The sequence below is a fragment of the Nematostella vectensis genome, chromosome 14, assembly GCF_932526225.1.
Source record: "Nematostella vectensis chromosome 14, jaNemVect1.1, whole genome shotgun sequence".
Lineage (NCBI taxonomy): Eukaryota > Metazoa > Cnidaria > Anthozoa > Actiniaria > Edwardsiidae > Nematostella > Nematostella vectensis.
This window is the reverse complement of record NC_064047.1, coordinates 14,736,551-14,761,130: the sequence shown is the minus strand read 5'-3', so window position 1 is coordinate 14,761,130 and position 24,580 is coordinate 14,736,551. Positions and strand designations below refer to the sequence as shown.

The following is a 24,580-nucleotide window of genomic DNA, read 5'->3' as shown; positions in this document are numbered from 1 at the left end:
TCATGGTATTACAAAGTTTTAGCATGGCATCTCGGGGAATTTAGAGATTAAATGTCCCCTCAACCTCGGGCGTTGCGACTTAAAGTAATCATCCCTCGGTTGTGAGGACATTCAATCACTAAATCCCTCTTGTGCCAGGCTGTAACTTTCAAAAACGCTAGTAGTATTGTGGGGTGTTTAAGATGCATAAAGAGATCTAGCGCTGCTATAACGGTCTATAGAGTTATCTAAAATTCGGGATTGAATGCACCGTCACACCTGCCAATAGGTGGACCCTGACATTAAAAGGATAGTGAGTGGAAGTAACACTATTGTAGTATTGCGAGGGTTTAAGGTACTTGTACTTGTACCTTGACAGCATACTCTTTTCCATCAGCCTTGTTCACACATCTCCGGCACGATGAGTACGCCCCTTTGCCTATTTCCTAAAAAGGGGGTTTAAGAATAAAGAATTTAATGGGGAAAGTATCTGCTAGTCTTTTCTCAGAATTGTCCATTTTCCTCATCCTCTAGAATTACGCTAAACAAAAAAAATTTAATATTAACAGTATTATTGCAAGCAATGTCATCTTTGAGACGATGAGTGGGCAACCACGAAACAGGCTTGTAGAGATAAAACGGTAGTTCGTGTGTTTTTTCCTACAAACCAAGATATATTGAGTACTGTTCTCCACACACGCATTATATATATATATATATAATGCCTGTATATATATATATATTTATATTTTGCTTTTATCATTAACTAATCAGTAAAAAGGGACTGGTTCTGATTAGTATGCCACAGTGGCATACTAATCAGAACCAGTCCCTTTTAAATGATTAGAAAAATAACAGTTAGTAAAGCTGAGAATAAACAAAAGCTGTCTGAAAGTTACCTCTTTGATTTCGTACTCGTCCAGAATGCATGTTGTTCGGATTGGAAAAGCACGGGCAGCAGGACCCCTTGTCTCCACCTCCATGTGTTCAGCTTTGTTACTTGGTCCGTTATCCTGGGCAGCAGAAAAAAAAAACACGCGTTTCAAAAGTAAAAAGAACATGCCCACGCTTACACAACAATTGACAACAACAGTTATTTGACAACTACTATGTTAAAGGGAGATTTGACGTGACCATACCTCAACTATATCTGGGGCGACGTAACTGAACCCACGAAAAAGCTGATGACATGTCGCGCTCGGTGGAACAGCGGGTGAGTCTGAAATATGAACATGATACATTTAATAACATTTAATTGACATCTGCACCGAGAGTTACAGATAAATACACCCAGGCACCTTGTGGGGTCTTGGACGTGAACTCCGGATCAAAGTAAAAGGCATCATCCGCTCGACCCGCAGCAGGCTTAAAAGGCGGTTTAATTTCTCGTTTGTACAACAGCTAGAATAACAAGAAAAAATAGTAAGCTAAGTCTAAAATAAGTAAAAAACATTGTGGAAAATATGCTGACAACATTCTCTGCACTACACCCTCCCTCCCACCCTCCCCCCCCGCCCCTCCCCGCCGCGATCCACTATAGAGTTAGGATTCTAACAAAACAACAGCAACAGAAAATGCAGTACAAATATTAGCATTGTACCTCCCAGTTGATTGTGCTGAAAAATGGATGCTTCTTGATGTCCTCAATCCCAAGATCCCCCGCACCTACAGCGCATCAAAACAACAATAAAACGGTGATAAATCACATTTTCATGCATTCTGCACACAACACTATGTGTATAAAAGTGCACATGACCAACAACACTATGTGTATAAAAGTGCACAGGACAAACAACACTATGTGTATAAAAGTGCACAGGACCAACAACACTATGTGTATAAAAGTGCACAGGACAAACAACACTATGTGTATAAAAGTGCACATGACCAACAACACTATGTGTATAAAAGTGCACATGACCAACAACACTATGTGTATAAAAGTGCACAGGACAAACAACACTATGTGTATAAAAGTGCACATGACCAACAACACTAGGTGTATATAAGTGAAGTCGACTCACCAAGTCTGTTCAGTGGGTTTCTTTTAAAAAGTTGTCGAAGAAGACTCTGTGCCTCAGGAGTCAGGAACTGGGGCATGCCCAGTTTTGCTCTTAAAATAATATTCACAAAAATACTTCAATATGTTTTGCCTCACAAGCACGAATTACAGTAACAGATACTTCTAGACCAGTATTCACCCTCCTGGTGGCATTATATTGACCTTTTAATGTGTTTTATCTGATGTGTTTAATCTTGTCCCTACGACAGAAACGAAACAAACACTTTAAACTAAAAATACAGTGTTTTACATTCAATTAGCCACAACAGCTATTCCTTTATCAAGTGGAGCGCTGCGTTTTTATCATGTTTACATAATATAACAAGTAAAACTTGTCAATTCACAGTCTTGCTGAGTAAATATAACTTCTGTAACAATATATTTGCCTCATGTTATCAATAACAATTTGCACAATACAAATCAAAGTAGAATTCCTCATCCTTTTCCAACAATCAATTTCCTTTTTATTGTTTAAAAAGGGTTTGAATTGCGTTTCATCTTGTTTCAATAAAATAAAAAGCACATACTTGAGGATCATATTCATAGTGTCCTTCCTGTCTTTCCCTTGAAATGGCAAGCTTCCAGTCAACATTTCAAACTAAAACAATGAAATAAAACATTCTATTATTGCTATGATTGCAAATTTTTTATTTGGGGGCTGTGATTTGGTATGTGGTAGAAATATAATTTGATTAGCAAGAAACTGTAAACTTATTACTGAATATGTGCAGACAGTCTCAGTCAACTCACATCTATGTGAGTTGACATGTCCTTGTAAGGTTTATCAATTCCCTATTTGCTTGGTGTGATTTAAAGACACTACAGGAAATAGATATTGAAGGCCAACAAATTCATACCCTAGGAAAATATATTAAGAAAGCACTATATAAACATTTTGGAAAACCCAGGCACAGTTAAATCAAAATATTGGAAAGCTACGCACTTATTGCAAGATCAAGACAAATTTTAAACTAGAAAAATATTTATCAGACGCTAATGTTAGATGCCGACAATCTATACAAGATTGCATGTCTCGGCACACAAACTAGCAATTAAAACAGGCCACTATAAAAATTTACCTTATGAATTAAGGATTTGTGAGTAATGTGAAAAAAATAAGGTTGGGGATGAGTCCCATACCTTAATGGAATGCGACTATGTCAATGATATTCGTCGAGTATTTTTTAATGATCTATTTGCAATCAATAACTCTTTCAAACTGTTAAGGCTAAAAGACCTTTTTTTGTATATTATGAGCTTAACAGATGACTCCATTACGAGCCTAGTCCTGAAATTTTGTGATTTAGAGGATAGGCATATAAGCCAACCACTTTGTATATTATCCTAATATACCTGTTTTGGTATATAAAGTTATTATTTGACTCACAAATGATCAAAGGAAGCTTCATATATAATTAGTTTTGTGACCCGTATTGAACTTAAGGTTGGATTTCTAGCACTTAGTAGGGTAAAAAAAGCAAAGAATGTAAAAATATAGCATAAGATACACAACACAACTCATAATAATTTGTAGACTTTAGTTAAAGGGTTAAACATTATATATGATACAACTTTTCAGGTACTGTAAATTTTATGTGTAAATAAAAGACAACTAACAGCTGTTGTTCTGGCTTCTTTTGATTGGTTCACCACAGAAAATAACCAATTAGATTCATAGTCAAGGTAATTTTCACACAATTTCTTCAAAATCTTACAATCTTCTGTATGTTCTGCCTGCATGCTTAGTACAAAAAAGATCCTATATGGGAAAAGGTATGATAAAGCTTTGCATTTGATAAAGCAAATGGGACTTTGCCTATTGTAAATGCAATTATTACTTTATATTATGATTAATTTGATTCTACATTATACAATATAATAAACTGCCAATAAAGGCAAAATTAATAATGGAAACAATTATTAATCGGAGCTTTCTGAGCATACGGACAGGGTATTTGAAATGTGAGGGTATAGAATTTAAGGTGTTCCCCAGGAACATTTTGATACCCACTTCCCTGATGCCGTCCCTCGATACAATGTGAGACTGGTAACTCTTAGCTAGACTGTGTATATAACTACTTACCATGAGGACGCCATAAGACCACCAGTCAGCTGCCTGGCTATGACCTCTACGATTGACTACCTGTCAAAAAACAATGGGATGATGTGCCATGGGGAGGTAAATCAGCATTCAGAACTGAATTTACTGTTGGGCTTTAAATTTTGTAAGATAACTTTCCAGGTAGAAACTTTGGGGCATTATTACCCATCCCGATTATAGACTTTCAGACTTTTCTGTAAAAAGTTGGGCAAAAAAGGATATTGTACAAAAAGAAAGCACTTCTATTCACAATCATGTGCAAACCTTTTACTGGGAAAGTTAGACTCTTTTTGGAGGGGGAAGAGTGAGAGTGATTATGATGAGGGCTTTGATGTTGACAATAGGGATGATGATAGTGGTGAAGATAGTTATGGTGAAGATAGATTATATTGTGAGGATGATCATAATGATAAGATGATAGTAATAATGGTGTTGATAGTGATAGTGATGATGATACTGATGATGATAAGCATTGATGATATTTAATTCCATAATAGCCACAAACCTCAGGAGCCATATATTCAACAGTTCCACAAAATGAATAAGTCTTCTGGTCATGTTCAGATTCTTTTGACAGTCCAAAGTCTGAAAACAAATTTACTATACTTAGGCACAAGAGCAACTCAAGTGAGAATTGGTCAAATCTCAAGCACAAAAGAAATCAAGCATTCCCTTGTGGTTTCTTTTGCATTCCTTAACTGAAACTTACTTAGACTTAACTTACATCCTAGCGAAAACCAAGATTTATAAAACATTCTGATGCAATGACCTAATAATCACTAAGCCACAAAGCCTGAGTCAGAATGTGAAGATACTAAAAAATAATCTTATTAGTGCTTGAATTGAGTTCCTTTTCTCTTTCATAAAAGATAAAATATGTTAAATATGTTTGAACCTACAGAGAACCTCGATAAAGCTTTGCAACTTGATTGTCGAAAGGAATCAATAATTAACATAAAGTTTAACGATCAAAGCTGGGAATGTGAATGGAATAAAGTCGTGTTTGAATTTATTCAACCAAGCTGCAATAGAAGCGAATATATAAAAAATGGTTTCACAAAGCCGAAAATCTTTTGATTATTTAAATATTTTCTTCTTTATAAAGTGATTCTAAGCTGGCCCTTCGTAATGATCATATCTCAAAGTATATCTAAGGTCTAATTTTCCAAGAAAACCCAGCTGCCAATCTTACTCTTTTTATTTCTTTCTGCGTAATGACAGAGTAGCTTCTTGCACATGCGCAGTTGCTATGCAAAAATGTTATTTAAGCAACAGTAATAGAAGGGAATGCATAGGGATTGCCTGTGTTTATAGCTCACCTGTGAGCGCGACATGTCCACTTGCATCAAGCAGAATACTGTGTAGCACATGATGAATGATCAAAACAGTGCCAAAACATTTATCTATTATATACATATATCATTACATGTAGTGAATCCTGCTAAGCAAAAACCAACCAAACACATAGCAGATATGTATACACCCCTACACATATCACACACATATCAGACATGTATACACCCCTCCATATATCACACACATATCAGACATGTATACACCCCTCCATATATCACACATATATCACACACATATCAGACATGTATACACCCCTACACATATCACACACATATCAGACATGTATACACCCCTCCATATATCACACACGTATCAGACATGTATACACCCCTCCATATATCACACACGTATCAGACATGTATACACCCCTCCACATATCACACACGTATCAGACATGTATAAACCCCTCCATATATCACACACATATCAGACATGTATACACCCCTCCATATATCACACACATATCAGACATGTATACACCCCTCCATATATCACACACATATCAGACATGTATACACCCCTCCATATATCACACACATATCAGACATGTATACACCCCTCCATATATCACACATGTATCAGACATGTATAAACCCCTCCATATATCACACACATATTGTGTTTTGAGGCCATGAAAATGAACCTGGAGGATCAGAATAAAGGTATCTATTTGTGTCTTGAGCTGTGTTTGCTGATCTCTCTCCCTTGTGTGGTATATTGAGCATTTTATTGAGAGGGGTGATTCTGCTTTTCTTTCTTTGTTTGATTTGAAATTTGTCAAAGAACCTGTGCTATTATTTGGCTTAAGAGTAGTTACCAACACCTTTGTTGGATGCATATCTTCAAGACCATTTATCCTTTAGACTGATGCCTGAGTATCTTCATCTTGTTGTGTTTATTTTGCATTTATGCATTTATACAGGTCGGTTGAGCGGTCAATGTGTTAAGCACAGTTTTTTAGCTCTTGCTCCCAATTATGAAATTCCCAAATGCAGAAAATGTTAGCCCAAAGTATTTGTACATACAGACATTTTCCATTACCCTGTCTCAATATCGAAATTTCATCCATTAATTCCACACTGGCATTATTAAAGGTAAGTGCCTTTGTCCTAGAGATATTCACTTCTAGATGGTTCTTACTGCAATATTTGCTAAGTGAATTGATTAGTGTCTGTAGACTATTTGCTGATTTAGACATAAGCACCAAGTTGTCTGTGTAAAGAAGTGTATCAACACACTTCCTAGAAACTTTGATTCAGTCATTTTGCTTAGCATATACACTTGTCCCAGATATTTATTCCCTTAGAAAAAGATTGAAGAGAGTTTGGCTTTGCATGCAGCCTTGACGAACCCTTCTTTGCAGGGAAATTCTTTAGATATAAGATTATCAATTTTCACTGCCGCTCGATAGAAGAAGAAAGCCTCCTTGCCCTATTTTAAGTATTCTGTGACAAACTAGTCTCTTAGTTGAGGTATTATTTTTTGTTGAGGTATTATTTAATTTTATTAAATGTTCATAGAAATCCTGCAACAATACCTGATCACCCCCTCCCCCTTATACCTACTGACCACATCCCCTCCTTATGCCTACGGCATACGGCCTTACAGCTTATTGATTTGAACCTACTTTTCTGGTTTAAGGTCCCGATAGATAATTCCAAGGCCATGAAGATGATCTAGTGCTAATGCCAACTCTGCTAGATAGAATTTGACATCTTCTTCTGTGAACATTATCTAACAAACACAAGCAAATAGTTGGTTATCTACTATAGCAGGGCCCATTGTTTTACCACTGAAAGCCTGCTGCTCTAATATGGCTTGACAATGATTAACAGTTGCTTTAGGATTAAACGAGAGCCATCAATATAAAAGGGGAATTATTCAGTCTATCCCATGTCTTAAAGGGAAACTTGTGATATAGGCTCTAGATGGATGCATTCAACAGACTGGGTGTTAAAGAAAACAGATAAACCAAATTGAAATGTGATGTTTCTTTCTGAAAATACCTCTTTTGAAAGCCTTGTGAACAGATCACCACCACGCAAGAAGTCAAGAATAAGATACACCTTGCCCTCTGTCTGAAATGCTGAAAAAGTCATAAGACACGGAATGAAACAAATAGTTGACAGGCCAAAGGGTAAGACAAGAGAGAAGAAAGGAGCAGAGGCACCCATTTGTTTAGGGCTATGGAAACCAGTGTTACTATCATTTTAATCACTATGAAAACTGGTTTTGTCATTTGAATGACTATGTTAAAAACAATGCTGAGCACTGGCTACAAGCAACAGGGCAGCAGCAAGGGCAAATTCAAACTCTTGTTTTAGCTTGCACCCTTTCCACGATAGCATTTCATGTTTCCTTGGGTTCCTTTCTGGACATACTGTAATGACAGACAAAATCTGCATGCAAGCCAAATGGAACATACATATGCCTGCACACTGTAGGGGCTGTTCATCAAGATCACTTTGATAGATGTATCGGGATGGCTGATTAAAATGCTAAGAAAACTTGGAATATTTACCAGTTAAAAAACATAATACATAGGTACTACTTATTAACCAAGCAGGAGGTCCATACTGAGAAATCTAAGCCGTGGACTTTTTGTGCCAAAAGACGAAGGGCTGAGATTTCTCAGTACGGACCGAGTAAGCGAGGTTAATAAGTTATTTATCATAAGGCTATTATAAGGTTATTTAATATAAGGCTTTTTACGCCGATTTTACCGACCTTCACATGAAAACATCAATTCTTTTATGTTATTTAATTTAGATTAATTGTCTTTACGGTAAATTGTCTTCTTTATGACAATTTCCCGCCATAATGATTTTGCAATGCGCACGACAATTTCAAGTTTGCTGAAATTTTATTTGCGATAAAAAAGGTAGCAAATCGTCTCTTTATACGGGGAATAAAGGCAAGTCACTTGATGAATTAACCTGCATAATGTATCTTCATTTAAAAGAAGTATTTTAGTGAATATATCTTACTGTCTCTGGGGAATTCAAGTGAAAGAAATCATCTCTAGGATCAATTCGAGTGGATAGCAACGATCAATTTGGACTAAATTTTTTAACAAAATTGTTGGTAAAAATTCAGAGGATGTCTTTGCGGATGTCATGAACATCAGCGAAACTCTCAGAAGCAACTGTTTAAGAAGAAAGGTAAAAAAAATATATAAGTAAGCTTAAGTATGTAATAAAACTCACTGTCTGAATAAAAAAAATTGAAACTCAACCTTGCAGAGAACTGGCAACAAATTACTAAAACAGTGTAAAAAAATAAAACCTTTTTGTTGTTGATTTACTAGAGTGAAAATTTTTTGTAACGACTGCGGTCAATACAGGAGGATCCGGACCGCTCAACAGCCAATCAGCATGTGCCATTCCACCAGAAGTGGTTGTTGCCATATAAAAAAAAGCGATAAAACATGGATTTAAAATAGTCATTAAAGATTCATAGAACAACATAGCGTTTCTCAAGACAGTTTGTTTGACTGACGTTAAAAATTAATATGCTCCACAGTAGTCTATATGAAAAAGAAAATGGGAAATAATCATTTAGATTATGACCACAGTTGCTGGACTTATTGTTCTTCAAGGGTTTTGTTCCTGGATTTTTAAATAAACATGAATATCTGAATAACAGGTTGTAAGTTTTCATAAATTGTAAAAACATACCATTTTATAAAAGTCTATCGTCATTGGGTCAGGTCAAAATTTTAAAATTATTTGGAACATTAGCAAACGAAATGCTTTACTCTAATATAAACTTTGAAGGAAAAAAGTCAATAATTTGCCCATTTTATAGGAGACGATGTTATATAAGACTGTAGATGTAAACTGACAAATAACAAATAAGCCATCAAGAACTTTTCACTTATTAACACATTAAAAACAGTCAGTCTACAGTCTTTTTCAGTAATCTTAATATGATTAATGGCGTGAAACATGTTTTATTTCGTCGCGAAAGCCATTTCGGAGCAAGTTCCGTACTGTTGACATCTGTACAAGCAATCTCATCTTCCACAAAAAAAAACTCTTGAAAAATTTATCTTCGCCTCTATATTCTTATGCGAATTCAGATAAGCTTCTTGTTTAAATTCATAGAAACAAAATAAAAAATAATCAATTTGGCGGTAGATGCACTATAGTCGCTCGAATAAAACATTGTTCAGTCATCACACTGTAATTAGTTATCGCGAGAAAAATACGAACGCACTTTGCGAATATGACATGCAGTTTGACTTTCAAGCCATGTTACTTTTGACATTGTTAGTCATGATGAGCAAATAATTTTAGCTGATTGTAAAAAAACAAGTAATATCGCAACTACACACAGAAAGAATGGTATTAAAAAAGCAAAATATTTCCATAACAAAGTTTTTTATCATAATATTATATTTTGGTTAGAAAATAAAATACTTCAACGCGAAATAGAAATAAGACTTCCGAGCGGAATATCGACTATAATATGGTAAACCAACTGGGCCAGGGGTTGAACGTACCGTAGTTTAGGCGAACTATAAACGGGTGTTGGACATCGACTAAAATATCCCTTTCCTTCATAGTCCGCATTCTGTCTCGAACTGAAACAAAAACACAAAACCTCATTAATTGTTAGCATAGTTTTGTCATATCAAAATTACTAGCCACATTATAACAAATTCAATGGCAATTTTAAGGAGGAAAGTGTTTTACTTTGGTTTTGTTCTCCAATAAATACCGATAAATCTTCCCTAAAAGCAATTGGGTATTATTCCCGCGAAAGAGGAAAATTTGAGTGACACGTAATACGAATTGTACTTGGTTGACTCGATCTGTATATGGCGATTATAAACGGCTAGAATTTTAATTCGATAATTCCTCTTTAAAGACAGTTTGTCTAAAAACTTTCAAAGCACTTTGTCTTCTAGATAAGAGTTTCTTTACCTTTTAGGGTAGCCTTCTTCAGCACTTTCATAGCGTATAGCGTTCCGGCGTCCGCACCAATAACCTTCCGTACGAGAAAAACCTGTAGTCGAAAACAACAAGCTATAAACAATGTAAAACAACGCAAAATACAAAAACAAAGCCCATATCTATACAGAATATCAGCACAATATAAAGGCTCGAAGTAACGGATTGTCTTAACGTTTTGATGTATCTAAACATAGATATCGCGAAATACTTCCCGCCAGATTTAAACACTACCAAAATGGCGACTGTTTTGTTGAAAGAGTTACCTTTCCAAATGAGCCCTGGCCCAGGACTTTAAGCAATTCAAATTGCGATGGGTCGGCTTTTTTGAAGGCATTAGACTTGCTAAGTTCTCCTGTTACGTCTATTACGGCACCATCTTCGTTCGGCTGTGAAGAAATCGCAAATTTGTAAGATGAGCCGTCGAGACACTGTAGTGCGTACAAGGTGACATTTTGTGCCGCAAAAGTGCAATAAATTTCAGCGGGAGAGACTATTTACCCCATTTCTGTTCTCATCAGTCATTTCTTCATCATTGCTCTAAGGGAAAGAGTAAAAAAGCGTAGATAACGCATTGAATTCAAGAGCTGCTCAAGAGGAAAAAGTGATTCGAAACTCAACACTCACGGACCGGTTTACAAACCGAATAGATGATCAATGTCAATTTTAGTGTCGCACAAACCTCAAGCACTTCGGCAACATGCATACGTTCCCAGGGATTTTGTAAAGCAAGCGGCATTTTTGCCTGTTGCTGAAATAATTCAACCTCAAGATATGAGCGGATAAGGCTCTCCGAGGTTGCGGTCTAGCGACTAGAATGATGATTTCGCTTGAAGCTGGACCGTCTCTATTTGGCAACCACGCCTGTACTGCGACCAAACTACTCGATAGCCTCGAATGACAACACACCGGAACCGGAAGTAGAGTGATTCACCGAGGAAGCACAAAACGACAGCGCTTTCAAACTCAACGAATTATAAAATATCATTCGTAAACCGCACTCTTTTGAAATGCCAAGATATCCTTTCTGTAGCCTAAAAGCTCGGGGAAATTTCGTTTCCGGTCTGATCTTGATAACCAAACAAAATGGCGACCAGGAGAAAGTGGTTATTTATGTTGATTACACATGGCAGAAAAATACGGAAGCGCACTTTCGATCACTCACAAGGCTATTTCAGTTTCAATATATATATTTTAAACCTTACAGCGTAAAAATGATGGTTCTAGGTTTTCTATTTTAAATTTAGTGAAAATGACAGTTCAAAATATGCATGTTTTAACACGGGGCCACAAAACGAATGTAAAATATTTCTCTCAATCCGCAAACTAAATTCGAAGCGTAAATATCGGCCATGATGAGTTTGAAATGACCGATGCGAAAGCGACATTTATCTGATCTTACAAAACCCCAGGTTTTAAAAAATTCTAGTGAAATAATCAAATGATTTTGAGAAAGATACATAATTCGAGCGATCGAAGCATATCATACTTACCATGTTTCCCATAATAACGTGTTGAATATTCTCCGTTCCTTATAAGCCTCGTTGTTTACCAAACTCTGTTTGAATAAATATTCCTCGAGATTCTCACGTCCTAGAAATTCTCCCGTCGAATAAGTTAGAATAAATAATATGTCAAGCTGGGTTATTCCATCCAAGAAGCGTGTGAATTTTCTAAGCGACAATAAAAAGTCAAGCCAAGAGTGGCGCGTGAGGTTTTAACAATGAGTCACGTACTGTCACGCAATAATTACCGGAAAAAATACGGGATTCGTCGTGAGTGTTCGGGGCTATTGTGACGAAGCGGCAATGACGTCATTCTCGTCGGTCAAGCCCTGAAAGGGTTGTTTGAGGGATTATGATAGGAATGTTAGGTCACAATCGCCTCCGCACTTGTTTTAAGATTCGATTTTTGACGGATCGTGTTAGTTTTTGGTTAGATCATGCAGTTTTTGAGCGAGCGCGCTCAAGATTTTTTCTTGACACTTTTCTCTAGGGTTCAACTCTCTTCTTTTACTTTCCAATATAAAAACGAACGATTCCCGTTTTTTCCTTGGTAGAATCACACATGAAAAAATATATGGTCTTGATTGATATGGGACATGTCCATATTATAATTTCTAATTCTAATTTCTAATATTATATCATATTATAATTTCTAAGTAAGGGAGCAAAGGTTAACAAGGTTGCGCAAAGGTGAATAAGGATACGTAAGGTGAGAACAAGAGTATGTAAGGTTGATCAGCAATTATCAAGAGAGCGCTGTGGTGTAAAAGACTGCACAATGGTAAGCAAGGTGCGCAAACGTGAACAAGGCTTGTGCAAGAGTGTGTAAGGTTGAGCAGTGCCTTTTTTCAAGGGCGAGCAAGGGAGAACAAGGGAGAACAAGGGTGAGCAAGGGAGAACAAGGGAGAACAAGGGTGAGCAAGGGAGAACAAGGGAGAACAAGGGTGAGCAAGGGAGAACAAGGGAGAACAAGGGTGAGCAAGGGAGAACAAGGGAGAACAAGGGTGAGCAAGGGAGAACAAGGGAGAACAAGGGTGAGCAAGGGAGAACAAGGGAGAACAAGGGAGAACAAGGGTGAGCAAGGGAGAACAAGGGTGCGCAAGGGAGAACAATTGTGCGCAAGGGAGAACAAGGGTGAGCAAGGAAGAACAAGGGTGCGCAAGGGAGAACAAGGGTGCGCAAGGGAGAACAAGGGTGAACAAGGGAGAACAAGGGAGAACAAGGGGAAACAAGGGAGAACAAGGGAGAACAAGGGAGAACAAGGGTGAACAAGGGAGAACAAGGGTGAACAAGGGAGAACAAGGGAGAACAAGGGTGAACAAGGGTGAACAAGGGAGAACAAGGGAGAACAAGGGTGAACAAGGGAGAACAAGGGTGAACAAGGGAGAACAAGGGTGAGCAAGGGAGAACAAGGGAGAACAAGGGTGCGCAAGGGAGAACAAGGGAGAACAAGGGTGAGCAAGGGAGAACAAGGGTGAGCAAGGGAGAACAAGGGTGCGCAAGGGAGAACAAGGGAGAACAAGGGAGAACAAGGGAGAGCAAGGGAGAGCAAGGGAGAACAAGGGAGAACAAGGGTGCGCAAGGGAGAACAAGGGAGAACAAGGGAGAACAAGGGTGCGCAAGGGAGAACAAGGGAGAACAAGGGTGAGCAAGGGAGAACAAGGGAGAACAAGGGTGAGCAAGGGAGAACAAGGGAGAACAAGGGTGAGCAAGGGAGAACAAGGGAAAACAAGGGTGAGCAAGGGAGAACAAGGGAGAACAAGGGAGAACAAGGGTGCGCAAGGGAGAACAAGGGTGCGCAAGGGAGAACAAGGGTGAGCAAGGGAAAACAAGGGTGCGCAAGGGAAAACAAGGGTGCGCAAGGGAGAACAAGGGAGAGCAAGGGAGAACAAGGGTGAGCAAGGGTGAGCAAGGGAGAACAAGGGAGAACAAGGGTGAGCAAGGGAGAACAAGGGAGAACAAGGGTGAGCAAGGGAGAACAAGGGAGAACAAGGGTGAGCAAGGGAGAACAATGGAGAACAAGGGAGAACAAGGGAGAACAAGGGTGAGCAAGGGAGAACAAGGGTGAGCAAGGGAGAACAAGGGAGAACAAGGGAGAACAAGGGAGAACAAGGGAGAACAAGGGAGAGCAAGGGAGAACAAGGGTGAGCGAGGGTGAGCAAGGGAGAACAAGGGAGAACAAGGGTGAGCAAGGGAGAACAATGGAGAACAAGGAAGAACAAGGGAGAACAAGGGTGAGCAAGGGAGAACAAGGGAGAACAAGGGTGAGCAAGGGAGAACAAGGGAGAACAAGGGTGAGCAAGGGAGAACAATGGAGAACAAGGGAGAACAAGGGAGAACAAGGGTGAGCAAGGGAGAACAAGGGAGAACAAGGGTGAGCAAGGGAGAACAAGGGAGAACAAGGGTGAGCAAGGGAGAACAAGGGTGAGCGAGGGTGAGCAAGGGTGAGCAATGGAGAACAAGGGTGAGCAAGGGAGAACAATGGAGAACAAGGGAGAACAAGGGAGAACAAGGGAGAACAAGGGTGAGCAAGGGTGAACAAGGGAGAACAAGGGTGAGCAAGGGTGAGCAAGGGAGAACAAGGGTGAGCAAGGGAGAACAAGGGTGAGCAAGGGAGAACAAGGGAGAACAAGGGTGAGCAAGGGAGAACAAGGGAGAACAAGGGTGAGCAAGGGTGAGCAAGGGAGAACAAGGGTGAGCAAGGGAGAACAAGGGTGAGCAAGGGTGAACAAGGGAGAACAAGGGTGAGCAAGGGTGAGCAAGGGTGAGCAAGGGAGAACAAGGGTGAGCAAGGGAGAACAAGGGTGAGCAAGGGAGAACAAGGGAGAACAAGGGTGAACAAGGGAGAACAAGGGTGAGCACTTAGGGTGAGAACTTAATCCACAGCTGTAAGTGATGTGACAGAAGCCGTTAAACACGACTTTGTTTGATTTATAAAAAAGAAGAGCACCGTCGCAAAAAGATGATGAAGTCATATTGATTCAATCCTAAATAGTGCAGAGAGACCTAGCTAAATTATAGAAAGGAAATAGGTCAAGTTTAAAGGGTTAAGCTCTCATCTACCAGTGTGTTCACTAACGATTGATAATTGTTTTTTCTTGTATACGCTCATTGCATTGTACTAAGACACTCTTCATATGCAAATATGAGATCGACCTATTCCAATAATTGGATACCCTCTAGAAAAAACAACAATAATATGCCGTACTAAATTTTGTGAAAAAGATAACAAGTCGCTTTTGAACCTGCGTGTTGAAATTAAACAACTTGAAAAGTGACGGGAAAACGAGAATTATTGAATCAGCTGCTAATGCTAAGTAAACTTTAGGTATGAATTCACTGAGGCTGCACTCAAACGCCGCGAGAATCTGTCAAATGTGACATCGCGATCTTTGCAAACATCGTTCTTTAAAAGTGCACGAAATCTCACGATTACGATAGTTTGGCGGTAAGTAGTTAAAAGTAAGTCTTATTTGATAGTATGATCTTTCTTTTTATTATCGCAGATAACGTTCCCTTCATTCACTTCTACATCCTTGTAAGCGATTGTCAGAAAATGCCACTATTATTAGAAGCTCGAAAAGACACGCTAAATCCATTTTTTCTGTGTGAGTGTGAGAAATCATTGCTCAAAAGATACAAAACAAATCCTTTTAAGCCTGACCAAGGGACACTATTTCCTTCTGTTCTTTGCGTTGTTGCTTTTGCTCTATCAACTAGAAAGAGAGATATGCGTATCTGACAAGCTGACATGCGAACATACTCGGAAACACAAGATAACCAGAAAGCTGCGTTTTTATTATTATTATTATTTTTTATTGTGTTATGCGTTCGTTGTGCGGGCGCGCTCACGCCAATTGATGAAATACTCGGAGCACTCTTACGGCATCTAAATCGGCCTTTAGAGGTGAAACATGTCTTGACGAGCATGCGAGTACCAGCGAAATACCGAGCAGTCGAGAAATATAGAAATAAGCGAGCATTGCACTTATTTGGCGAGCAAATGGGGACATTACTCTAACAGAATAATCTAACATGAGTTTTGTTGAAATTCCGTTAAAAATTCACCACCGGCTTTACTGTTTGTTCAACAAGCCAAAAAGATGTTTCTTTGCTAATTTTTCATTTCTCAACTTATCGTCTTTATCAACTGAATTGTGTTTTATTATACATACTAAGTATACATAGGACATTTTTCACTTAAACATGATTAACCTTTTCTGTTATATTTTTGTTCCCAACAATTGTTTAGAAGAGATTGAAGTTTCATTAATAAAAGATAAGACTGGTTTTGTTTCTTCAACATTTGAAATACTGCAAAACGTGGCGTGCAAACGAGGGTTCAAGCGCAGGCTTCCCACCATTTCCCATTTTGCATAGACAGCTTAGCCCCGCACCATCCTAGACCCAACTTGTCTTTCTCGCAGTTTCCGCACTAACTTCTATATTGTGAGCTGTTTTGTGAAACGTAACTTATAGAGCTAAGGGAAGTACATGCGGACTCTCGACGTTTGCGACCTGTCGATATGGAAGAGGGATGGAGAAGGGACAAAGAGGGGTCTAGGGTGGTGTGGGGCTACGCTGTCTATGCAAAATACATTCCAAGGATGCCATTTGACCAGCTGCTATGTCCCGATAATCTACGATAAGATAAAATAGACGTTCAAAAAATCGTTTCTCGCAGGTTTTGAAACGGATTGCTTAAAAACTCGATTCGCGGATAGCTCCATCCCTCTCCCACCCTGTAACGTTGTCAGTGTTTACGTACTGATTAAAATCCTGTAGAAAATCGCGCTGAAGCTGAGGTAGTCAGAATAAAGTTGCCAGCCTTGTCTCATTAACATACTTGTGTATCCACTCTAAATCCGAGACAAACTTACATCGCTCTAAACTCGTAAAACTGAGCTTCTTGGGAAGAAAAAAACACCACAGACGGATACATTTACACCCTAACTAAGTTTATTTCATGAATACGAGCATGGAGATATAACTCATAGATGTTTATTTGCGTGAATTCGTATGTCCTTAGAAATCCTTCACTGACGCGGGTGGGAAGCCTGTGGTTCAAGTTGGAGTGATAATAAATGATATTTATTCATGCTCTACTATCGGCAGAAAATAGCAACCCAAAAGCCCTTAATTGAATTCAGCTGGCTTGCATCATAATCTGATAATTGGTCAGGATAAAGTAAAATTTATTATCGGGTGTCAAGAATCCATTTTGCTGTAAACTTCAATAGATACCCGAAACGATAACCTAATTTGGAGCGTCCAATGTCGTTCATTTTGGCAGCTGCTATGAGGCTTGAATTGTCTCATTCAAATTTACAAGGTTGACTGTCATTTTAGGCAGCTTGGCAAACAGACCGCTTATTTTACACCTACACAAGTCGCTTCCTAAATGGCTGACAAACTTAATTTTCCATATCCTCTCATCATTTCCTCAACCTGCTCATGTAATTCGATACTCCAAAGGAATAAGTGTATACAACATCTCTTATTTCAACCAGGTTAAGGGAGCTCACTAAGAAACCAAAAACCAGGATTATCCGCGACTTCCTCCTACACTTGTACCGTTACCAGATGACCGAGGCTCTGGCTAGGTAGGTTGGGTAGATGCTGTAGGTAGGTTGGGTAGATGCTGTAGGTAGGTTGGGTAGATGCTGTAGGTAGGCTGGGTAGATGCTGTAGGTAGGCTGGGTAGATGCTGTAGGTAGGTTGGGTAGATGCTGTAGGTAGGTTGGGTAGATGCTGTAGGTAGGTTGGGTAGATGCTGTAGGTGGGTTGGGTAGATGCTGTAGGTTATGCCCCCAGTTTCTATCACGTGACGTGTAAGGCTTATCCCATGCACGCGACGAGTCTTTGGCAATTACTTTTATCTTTTGTCAAGGTTTGAACAAACAATCCGATAGTTGTTATTATGATTATTAACAGTATTAAGATTTTCGCAGAAATATACGAAGTATAAAAGTTCATGTCTTCATAGCATTCGGTGGTCAGAAGAATGGGGGGAGGCAGGTTATTAAACTGGGGTGTTCGTGGGGGGTAATAAGATTATAAACCAAATGTGCAAAAAAAAAAGAAGAAAAATATATATACAGAAATAAGCTCCGGGCGCTTATTTTTATATCCAGGTGGGGTTAGTAGATAAGGCTGACGGGGTGGGGGTTGGGGTTGACTTTTGAACAAATTCGAGCGTTTCAAAAGCTTGAAATGTGTTTTCCTATTAAATAATAACAAACAATCAATCAATTAATTTGACCACGATAATTTAATCACGTGATTGCTTCGGACGCAATATCCATAGATACAGTCGTTAAGGCCTAGGGGTAGCTGAGTCATGCAAGTTGCTCTTATTAATGGTCTTGCTTTTTTGGTTTGATATCATGTGATATGATGCTACTGTTGTGTAAATCAATTAGTGATTTTGAATAGTTGTATACGGATCGCTGAACGGCATGAAATCTCTCTAAAGATAAAGAATAACAACAGAATAACACGGCGAACACTGGGTAGATAGATCTTGTTAAAGGTCATATATTGTTTTTTAAACTATTCAAGTACAGGGCTATACTAGTTTAATTATGAAATGTTTGCCTTCTATTTCTAGATACACAAAGGAAAAATCAACACGAAGTACAAAAAGGAGGATTCAACGAAGAACACCAGAGCGCCATATCGTAAGTTCCATATCATAAATTCCATATCGTAAGTGCCGTATCGTCATGTTATCGTCATATCGTTAGTCTGAATTAAAGGGGCTGTGTTCAATGTTATTGTCATATCGTGAGTGCCATATTGTATGTTCCATATCGTAAGTTCCATATCGTAAGTCTGCATAAGAGGGGCCGTATTTTAATGTTATTGCCATATCGTAAGTGCCATATCGTCATGTTATTGCTATATCGTAAGTCTGCATAAGAGGGGCTGTATTTAATGTTATTGCCATATCGTTAGTGCCATATCGTAAGTGCCGTATCGTCATGTTATTGTGCCATATCGTAAGTCTGCATAAGATGGGCTGTATTTCAAGAATCTCTTACTCTGCCACGTGACGTCTGACAGCATAGGTATAAGGAGTCACCAGAGAACCGATGTATTCCTTTAAATTGTTTATCATAATCACGATACATTTAAAAAAGACACAAACGTACAAACATTTGAGGTAAGCTTCGTACCCAGGTTATAATCCGATGCCCATATAGAGGCCGCTAAATAGTTGTCACTTTTGGAGGGTGCTCACTTACTAGAGGGTAGTCACTTAAAAGAGGGTGGTCACAGAATAGAGATTGGTCCTTTAATAGAGGGTGGTCACTTACTAGAGGGTGATCACTGAATAGAGGGTGGTCACTGAATAGAGGGTGGTCACTGAATAGAGGGTGGTCACTGAATAGAGGGTGGTCACTGAATAGAGGGTGGTCACTGAATAGAGGGTGGTCACTGAATAGAGGGTGGTCACTGAATAGAGGGTGGTCACTTAATAGAGGGTGGTCACTTAATAAAGGATGAGCGTGCTCTGACAATCAGCTCGCAATGGCTTACAATCTACCATAACTACGCATGGGCAGCGAATGCTTGCTCCGTTAATGCTCATAAATCTCACTCAATACCGTCAATACTGCACAATTATTACACCTGTCACGTGTCGTTTATTATCTTCCATTTTCAGAAGGAGCATACTCACAACACGTGACAAACTGAAAACATGCGCATTCGTGTGTCATCATGATGGACAACTTTGCCAACGCGACGCATGGCACCCCGACCTCGCCCAAGTCCTCGCTTAGCGAGCTATCCATCGTGGCTCTCGCGAGCGTCATGGTCTTGAGCGTGTTCGGAAACAGCCTCGTTTTGGTGGCCTTCAAGCGCTATCGGAGACTACGCACTGTAACCAACTACTTCTTGGTTTCGCTAGCAGCCGCTGACCTGCTAGTATCAATGCTAACAATGCCCTGCTGGCTTACAATACGGGTTCTAGAAATTTCCGAGGCACCTCGTGGGAACCCCAATCACGTGGTTCCTTACTATATATGGCAGTACGTCGAAATCCTGGGTAGCACCGCGTCGATAACGAGCCTTTGTGTCATAGGGTACGACCGGCATCTCGCAATAAGTGCCCCTCTGACGTATCACGCGCGTATGACGTCACGTCGTGCTCTCGTGGCGATCACGTGCTGCTGGGTTTACGCCGCGTGCTGCGCCGCCCTGTCGTTCGTGAACATCAGTCCCTCCATTCAGCCTACGTCCGGGATATTCTATGCCTGGTTCATCTCTCTGGCGGCGTTTTTCATGCCCTTGGTCATCATTCTCTCATTCTATTGTCGTATTTTCATAATTGCCGTCGGCCAAGCCAAGAAATTATCCAAGGAACCGTATGTCTATGGCACTGAGAAGGAACGCCGGTCGGTGTTTCGACGAGAGCTAAAAATAACTAAGACACTAGCTGTTGTGATTGGCGCGTTCGTGGTTTGCTGGGCGCCGTTTTTTACTATCATCATAAGGTTTGCGCTATGCAGCCCGCATTGTACCACGGACCCCGCCTTGATATCTGTCAGTAAGTGGTTGCATTACTGCAGCACGTTCATTAACCCAATCATCTACACGCTCTTAACTAGAGGCTTTCGCCGCGCATTTACACGGGTGCTGTGGTGCCGGTGCGGGAGGGAGAAAAGAAGGAAGCGCAGTGGAAAGCGGATAAGCCGAACTGCCCTGATTTCCATGGAGCGTACGGGACTGCATCACACGGAACAAACAGGCGTCTGATTGGAAAGTCAAGGAAGAAGCAATCTACTTTTAACCCTATTCAGACCGGGCTTTTTGAGGCTTCCTCTGACCTGGGGGGGGGGGGGGGGGGGGCTCTTTCGGCCCCCCATCCGTAACTTTTGAACCATTGGAGCTATAATGACCAAATTTTCAAAGAATCATTATCTGACAAAGAGGAACAAAATGCTATATTGTGTTGCCATAGTAACACAATATGACGTCATATAAGGACATATGGTTATAAATAGCCTACCTTTCGAAACCTTTGCATAGAACATCCAAAATCCAAATAAGTTATCATAATCAGTTCGGATTTAAAAAAGCGACCGTTATTCTTTGTGACGTCACGATGACGTCACTTAAGTGAGCAGAAACGAGCATGTTTTTGTTACATGTGTATTTCTGTATGTCTTTTTTCGATAATCTTGCAGTAGACATATATTATTAGTGACACTGTTTCTATGACAACAATATATGACACCTTTGACGTCATTGATTGGCATGGTACCTTTAATATAGCATAAGTTTTCAACTGGACTCTTAATTAAAGTAATAATAAAAGAAAGTTATTTATTTTAATCAATAAAAACTGGGTGGCAAAATCTGAAGCTTTTTGACAATATTTAATCTTCGTTTCAAGTTGTATTAATGATTTCAGGTGGGTATGAATGTTTTTTTTTTGCTATTTCTACAAGCACTATTTCGAGAAGGTAAAAAATTGACAAAAAAACACCACCCCTCACCCCTAAAATAGAGATGTAAATTTTTATTGTGCTTTTTTCGAAACTTGGATAAAACGTTTATATGAAATGGATTTACGTTGAGCACGTCGTATTAATAGTTGATCTTGACGACTTAAAGCGTTTTGCCTAATTCTCATTAAACCTATGTCTCAAAACTTCGTTACTATGGTTACCAGGGCACGCATATAAAAATTTTGTCAACACCAACTGAACCTATATGGGGAGTTATCATCCCTCGGCAGGATCTACAAATGGCAGACTATATGGGGAGTTATCATCCCTCGGTAGGATCTACAAATGGCAGACTATAAGGGGAGTTAGCATCCCTCGGCAGGATCTACAAATGGCAGACTATAAGGGGAGTTATCATCCCTCGGCAGGATCTAAAAATGGCAGACTATAAGGGGAGTTATCATCCCTCGGCAGGATCTAAAAATGGCAGACTATATGGGGAGTTATCATCCCTCGGCACGATCTACAAATGGCAGACTATAAGGGGAGTTATCATCCCTCGGCACGATCTACAAATGGCAGACTATAAGGCAGGATCTACAAATGGCAGACTATAAGGGGGGATCTCGGCACAGGCCAAACTAGGATGATTCATCTAAATGATCTTCGGGAGACTGGGGAGAGCACTGTGTAAGACCTGCGAAGAACGAGTGTTCCTGCGGTCTATTCAAAATAACTGCCAATGGGATAGAGGAAAACAAAAGTCTGTGCTAATTTGCGTAAAATTGATCATCTTAGACGATAATACGCGGTAAAAAAAATAGCAAAGCAAACTTATAATGCCATGACCACTTGAGAAACGAAACAAAAAATAACAAGAAATAAATGGGTAAGGAATAACTACATACGAAACGCACAAATGTGCACCAGCAAGCTTCATTTGCTACCATTTATGTTTGATGAAACAACAAACGTTATTGCATTGTTAAAACTGAAACTGAGAACATCGTTACAAGGTACATCAAGTTTTACATAGTTAATATAGAATAGTGAATGATGCGTGAATGTTTGCATGCTAGCGTACGCCTGCGATCAGCAGTCCAGCGGCTGCTGTCATTTCATCCCTACTCCATTTGGTCTGCACGTCCTCGTCCAAATATGGCCTAAACAGACCTTTCGTTTTCTTGTCGTCTGTCTCGTTGCATTCGTGAACGGCTCCTTGGGATTCATTGGAGCTGCAGTGGTTGAGGGTCAGCGGATGGTGTGTGGAGTCTTCGGCGAATCCGAGTGGAGTTCGTCGGAAGATGATCGGAGATGAGCTGGATGGTGCCGATGGACTCGTCGGATATTTCAGGGTCTCTTGGTGTTCTCTGAGGAACTCGGGGTTGTTAAACACGAAAGGATGAGCCAGCACAGCGCTCGGGTACAAGCCAGCGGCAGTAAGCGTGAATGGCGAGAAGACAGCGCCTGACTCTGGGAAGCTCGTTGATGGTGGAATGGACTTGGAGTCGGGAATATCGGAGTGTAGCATTGGTTTATTCTTGATCTCACTTTTACGCCAACGAGCTCGACGGTTCTGGAACCAAACCTACAGCAAAAATGAACAAATGAATAAAGATTCTAAAAACGTTTAGTCGACAGTTCGATATTTCTGATGAAGGCAGCGAGTTTAAGATAAAACGCGTATCACACATTTCAGGTCAAAAGTGTTATCGAATGACTTACTATAAAAAATTTCTTAAGGAAAGGAAAGCATCAGGTTAAGGTTAAATGCGGAAAACGGTACCAAAGAGCGAGGGAAGAAAAGACTTGCACCAGAGATATGCGAGAAACACCAACAAATATTTGAGCCATTTTGAGGAAAATACCTACTGTTTTCCCAAAATAATCTGCCCGCGTAACTACCTGCAAGCGATCCTCCTTGATCCCGAGTTCCTCTGATAGCGATTCCCGTGCTGCAATTCCAGGAAAGCGGTCTCTCTCGAAGACTTCTTCCATGCGGCGAAGTTGGGAATCGGTATAAAATGTTCTCCTGCGACGCTGTCTGGCCTTGGCTACAAAATACCAATAATAAGTCATCACAGAAAGTCCGGGGATGATAGGGCTCATGCCTTTACACAAGCAGGGATAGGAATAAATATGTTCGCCGTTCGTAATAGTCACAGGTTCTTGCTAAGTGACAGTATTCTGGAAACAAAGACTGTTTAAAGGGTCTTTTACCCGTAGAAAAGCTAAAAGCACAAAATTGGTGGAAGACGAACATTTCAAGTCCTAACTGGCGTGGACTTGTAATAATTAAAAGGCAACAACCACAAAAAGCAAGAACTGTTTCCTAAACGTTAACTAAGCAAACAGCTTTTTTGGACGGTTCTTGAAAAATACCATATAAAAATCACTTTTAACTGTGTAAAAAAGTGTGCAATTTACTCACCCGTGTTCTTTCTAGATTCTTCTTCGAATGTAAGTGACGGGTTTCTCATGGCGAATTGGTCACTGCCTTTTCTCTTTTCGCTTCTCTACGTCTCGCTCACTACTTCACGATGACTTTGCTCTGGTTTGGTGGCTGACAAGCGTGTTTATATATTTGTTATACGTGTTACGCGTGTTTATATTTGTGCGGGCGGGACTGGAATACAATACCGTCAACCCTCCATTGAATTGCCAAAACAAAAGAAAATATTTTTCGCACTTTCCTTTTGTTTATCAAAGCTATTATCTCCTGTCGGCAAAGTGAACCTATAAACAAGTTCTTCCTGCTAATAAACTTTACCTGAAATTATAAGTCGTTTATCGAATAAGTTTTTATAATCTTTTGTGATGGGAATTTAATTTGAATGCGAAATGCTTCCTTATAGTGATAATCATTGTGGTAGAGGCCAGAAAGACCAAGTTACATTTGTTTGACTTGATGCTAAGATACTGTAAACGCGGACATTAAACTCGTTTTTCGGCCTAATCTAAAAATTTGCAAACAGCGCAAACTAGGCAAAATTATCGAAAGCGCGTAGAATCGAAAAGACGATATGCACAAAGTTTTGCCCGAAAGTTTCAGTGCCGAACATTTTCTTTATCTTTTCATGACAAAACTTTCCGAAAATAATCGGGCTTGTTCTCTTGTTTTTGTGATACAAACATGTGACTTCATGTCCTCAGCAAAACTATAA

The 24,580-nt window shown here is 39.7% G+C and overlaps 3 protein-coding genes across 9 annotated transcripts in view; 1 reads left to right on the top strand and 2 right to left on the bottom strand.

Annotated features, from left to right (window-relative positions):
• Positions 1 to 12,155, bottom strand: part of LOC5502865 (ribosomal protein S6 kinase alpha-2-like) — a 30,083-nt gene extending 17,928 nt beyond the window's left edge. Inside the window, exons 1-17 of one of the 4 annotated variants that reach the window (XM_048721493.1) lie at positions 11,947 to 12,155; positions 10,955 to 10,993; positions 10,720 to 10,842; positions 10,427 to 10,508; positions 10,003 to 10,083; positions 7,505 to 7,584; positions 7,126 to 7,232; positions 5,462 to 5,499; positions 4,648 to 4,727; positions 4,125 to 4,184; positions 2,569 to 2,639; positions 2,004 to 2,092; positions 1,580 to 1,644; positions 1,278 to 1,380; positions 1,119 to 1,198; positions 879 to 992; positions 351 to 425 (exon numbers count right to left, since the gene is read on the bottom strand). In XM_048721493.1, the coding sequence (XP_048577450.1) occupies positions 351 to 425; positions 879 to 992; positions 1,119 to 1,198; positions 1,278 to 1,380; positions 1,580 to 1,644; positions 2,004 to 2,092; positions 2,569 to 2,639; positions 4,125 to 4,184; positions 4,648 to 4,727; positions 5,462 to 5,499; positions 7,126 to 7,232; positions 7,505 to 7,584; positions 10,003 to 10,083; positions 10,427 to 10,508; positions 10,720 to 10,842; positions 10,955 to 10,993; positions 11,947 to 11,958 (1,299 nt within the window). In that variant the 5' untranslated portion in view covers positions 11,959 to 12,155. Of the gene's footprint in view, positions 1 to 350; positions 426 to 878; positions 993 to 1,118; positions 1,199 to 1,277; positions 1,381 to 1,579; positions 1,645 to 2,003; positions 2,093 to 2,568; positions 2,640 to 4,124; positions 4,185 to 4,647; positions 4,728 to 5,461; positions 5,500 to 7,125; positions 7,233 to 7,504; positions 7,585 to 10,002; positions 10,084 to 10,426; positions 10,509 to 10,719; positions 10,843 to 10,954; positions 10,994 to 11,135; positions 11,327 to 11,946 lie in introns of those variants that run through there. The other 3 variants (XM_048721492.1, XM_048721494.1, XM_048721495.1) reach the window with 3 other exon arrangements.
• Positions 12,156 to 14,666: 2,511 nt separating this feature from the next.
• On the top strand, positions 14,667 to 21,211 carry LOC5502866 (octopamine receptor 1). Of its 4 annotated transcripts, XM_001623940.3 has the most exons (4): positions 14,667 to 15,406; positions 17,469 to 17,561; positions 18,569 to 18,638; positions 19,628 to 21,211. In XM_001623940.3, exon 4 carries the CDS (start codon positions 19,684 to 19,686, stop codon positions 20,719 to 20,721), a length of 1,038 nt encoding a protein of 345 aa, XP_001623990.2. In that variant the 5' UTR covers positions 14,667 to 15,406; positions 17,469 to 17,561; positions 18,569 to 18,638; positions 19,628 to 19,683; the 3' UTR covers positions 20,722 to 21,211. The 4 variants fall into 4 exon arrangements, with proteins under 4 accessions (XP_001623990.2, XP_032227048.1, XP_032227047.1 ...); XM_032371157.2 differs by lacking the exon at positions 17,469 to 17,561; XM_032371156.2 differs by lacking the exons at positions 14,667 to 15,406; positions 17,469 to 17,561 and adding an exon at positions 18,170 to 18,470.
• On the bottom strand, positions 21,111 to 24,364 carry LOC5502860 (homeobox protein prophet of Pit-1). The gene is made up of 3 exons (XM_001623946.3): positions 23,848 to 24,364; positions 23,322 to 23,470; positions 21,111 to 23,004 (listed from the first exon to the last, which is right to left on the bottom strand). Exons 1-3 carry the CDS (start codon positions 23,894 to 23,896, stop codon positions 22,492 to 22,494), a joined length of 711 nt encoding a protein of 236 aa, XP_001623996.1. The 5' UTR covers positions 23,897 to 24,364; the 3' UTR covers positions 21,111 to 22,491.
• Between the last annotated feature and the right edge of the window lie 216 nt (positions 24,365 to 24,580).

Coding starts and splice junctions, on each gene's coding strand:
- LOC5502860 (XM_001623946.3), bottom strand. CDS start 23,896: ATGAGAAACCCGTCACTTACATTCGAAGAAGAATCTAGAAAGAACACG. Junction 23,471..23,847: donor AGAATCTAGAAAGAACACGG/GTGAGTAAATTG, acceptor GGTATTTTGTAG/CCAAGGCCAGACAGCGTCGC. Junction 23,005..23,321: donor TCAAGGAGGATCGCTTGCAG/GTAGTTACGCGG, acceptor TTTTTGCTGTAG/GTTTGGTTCCAGAACCGTCG.
- LOC5502866 (XM_032371157.2), top strand. CDS start 19,684: ATGATGGACAACTTTGCCAACGCGACGCATGGCACCCCGACCTCGCCC.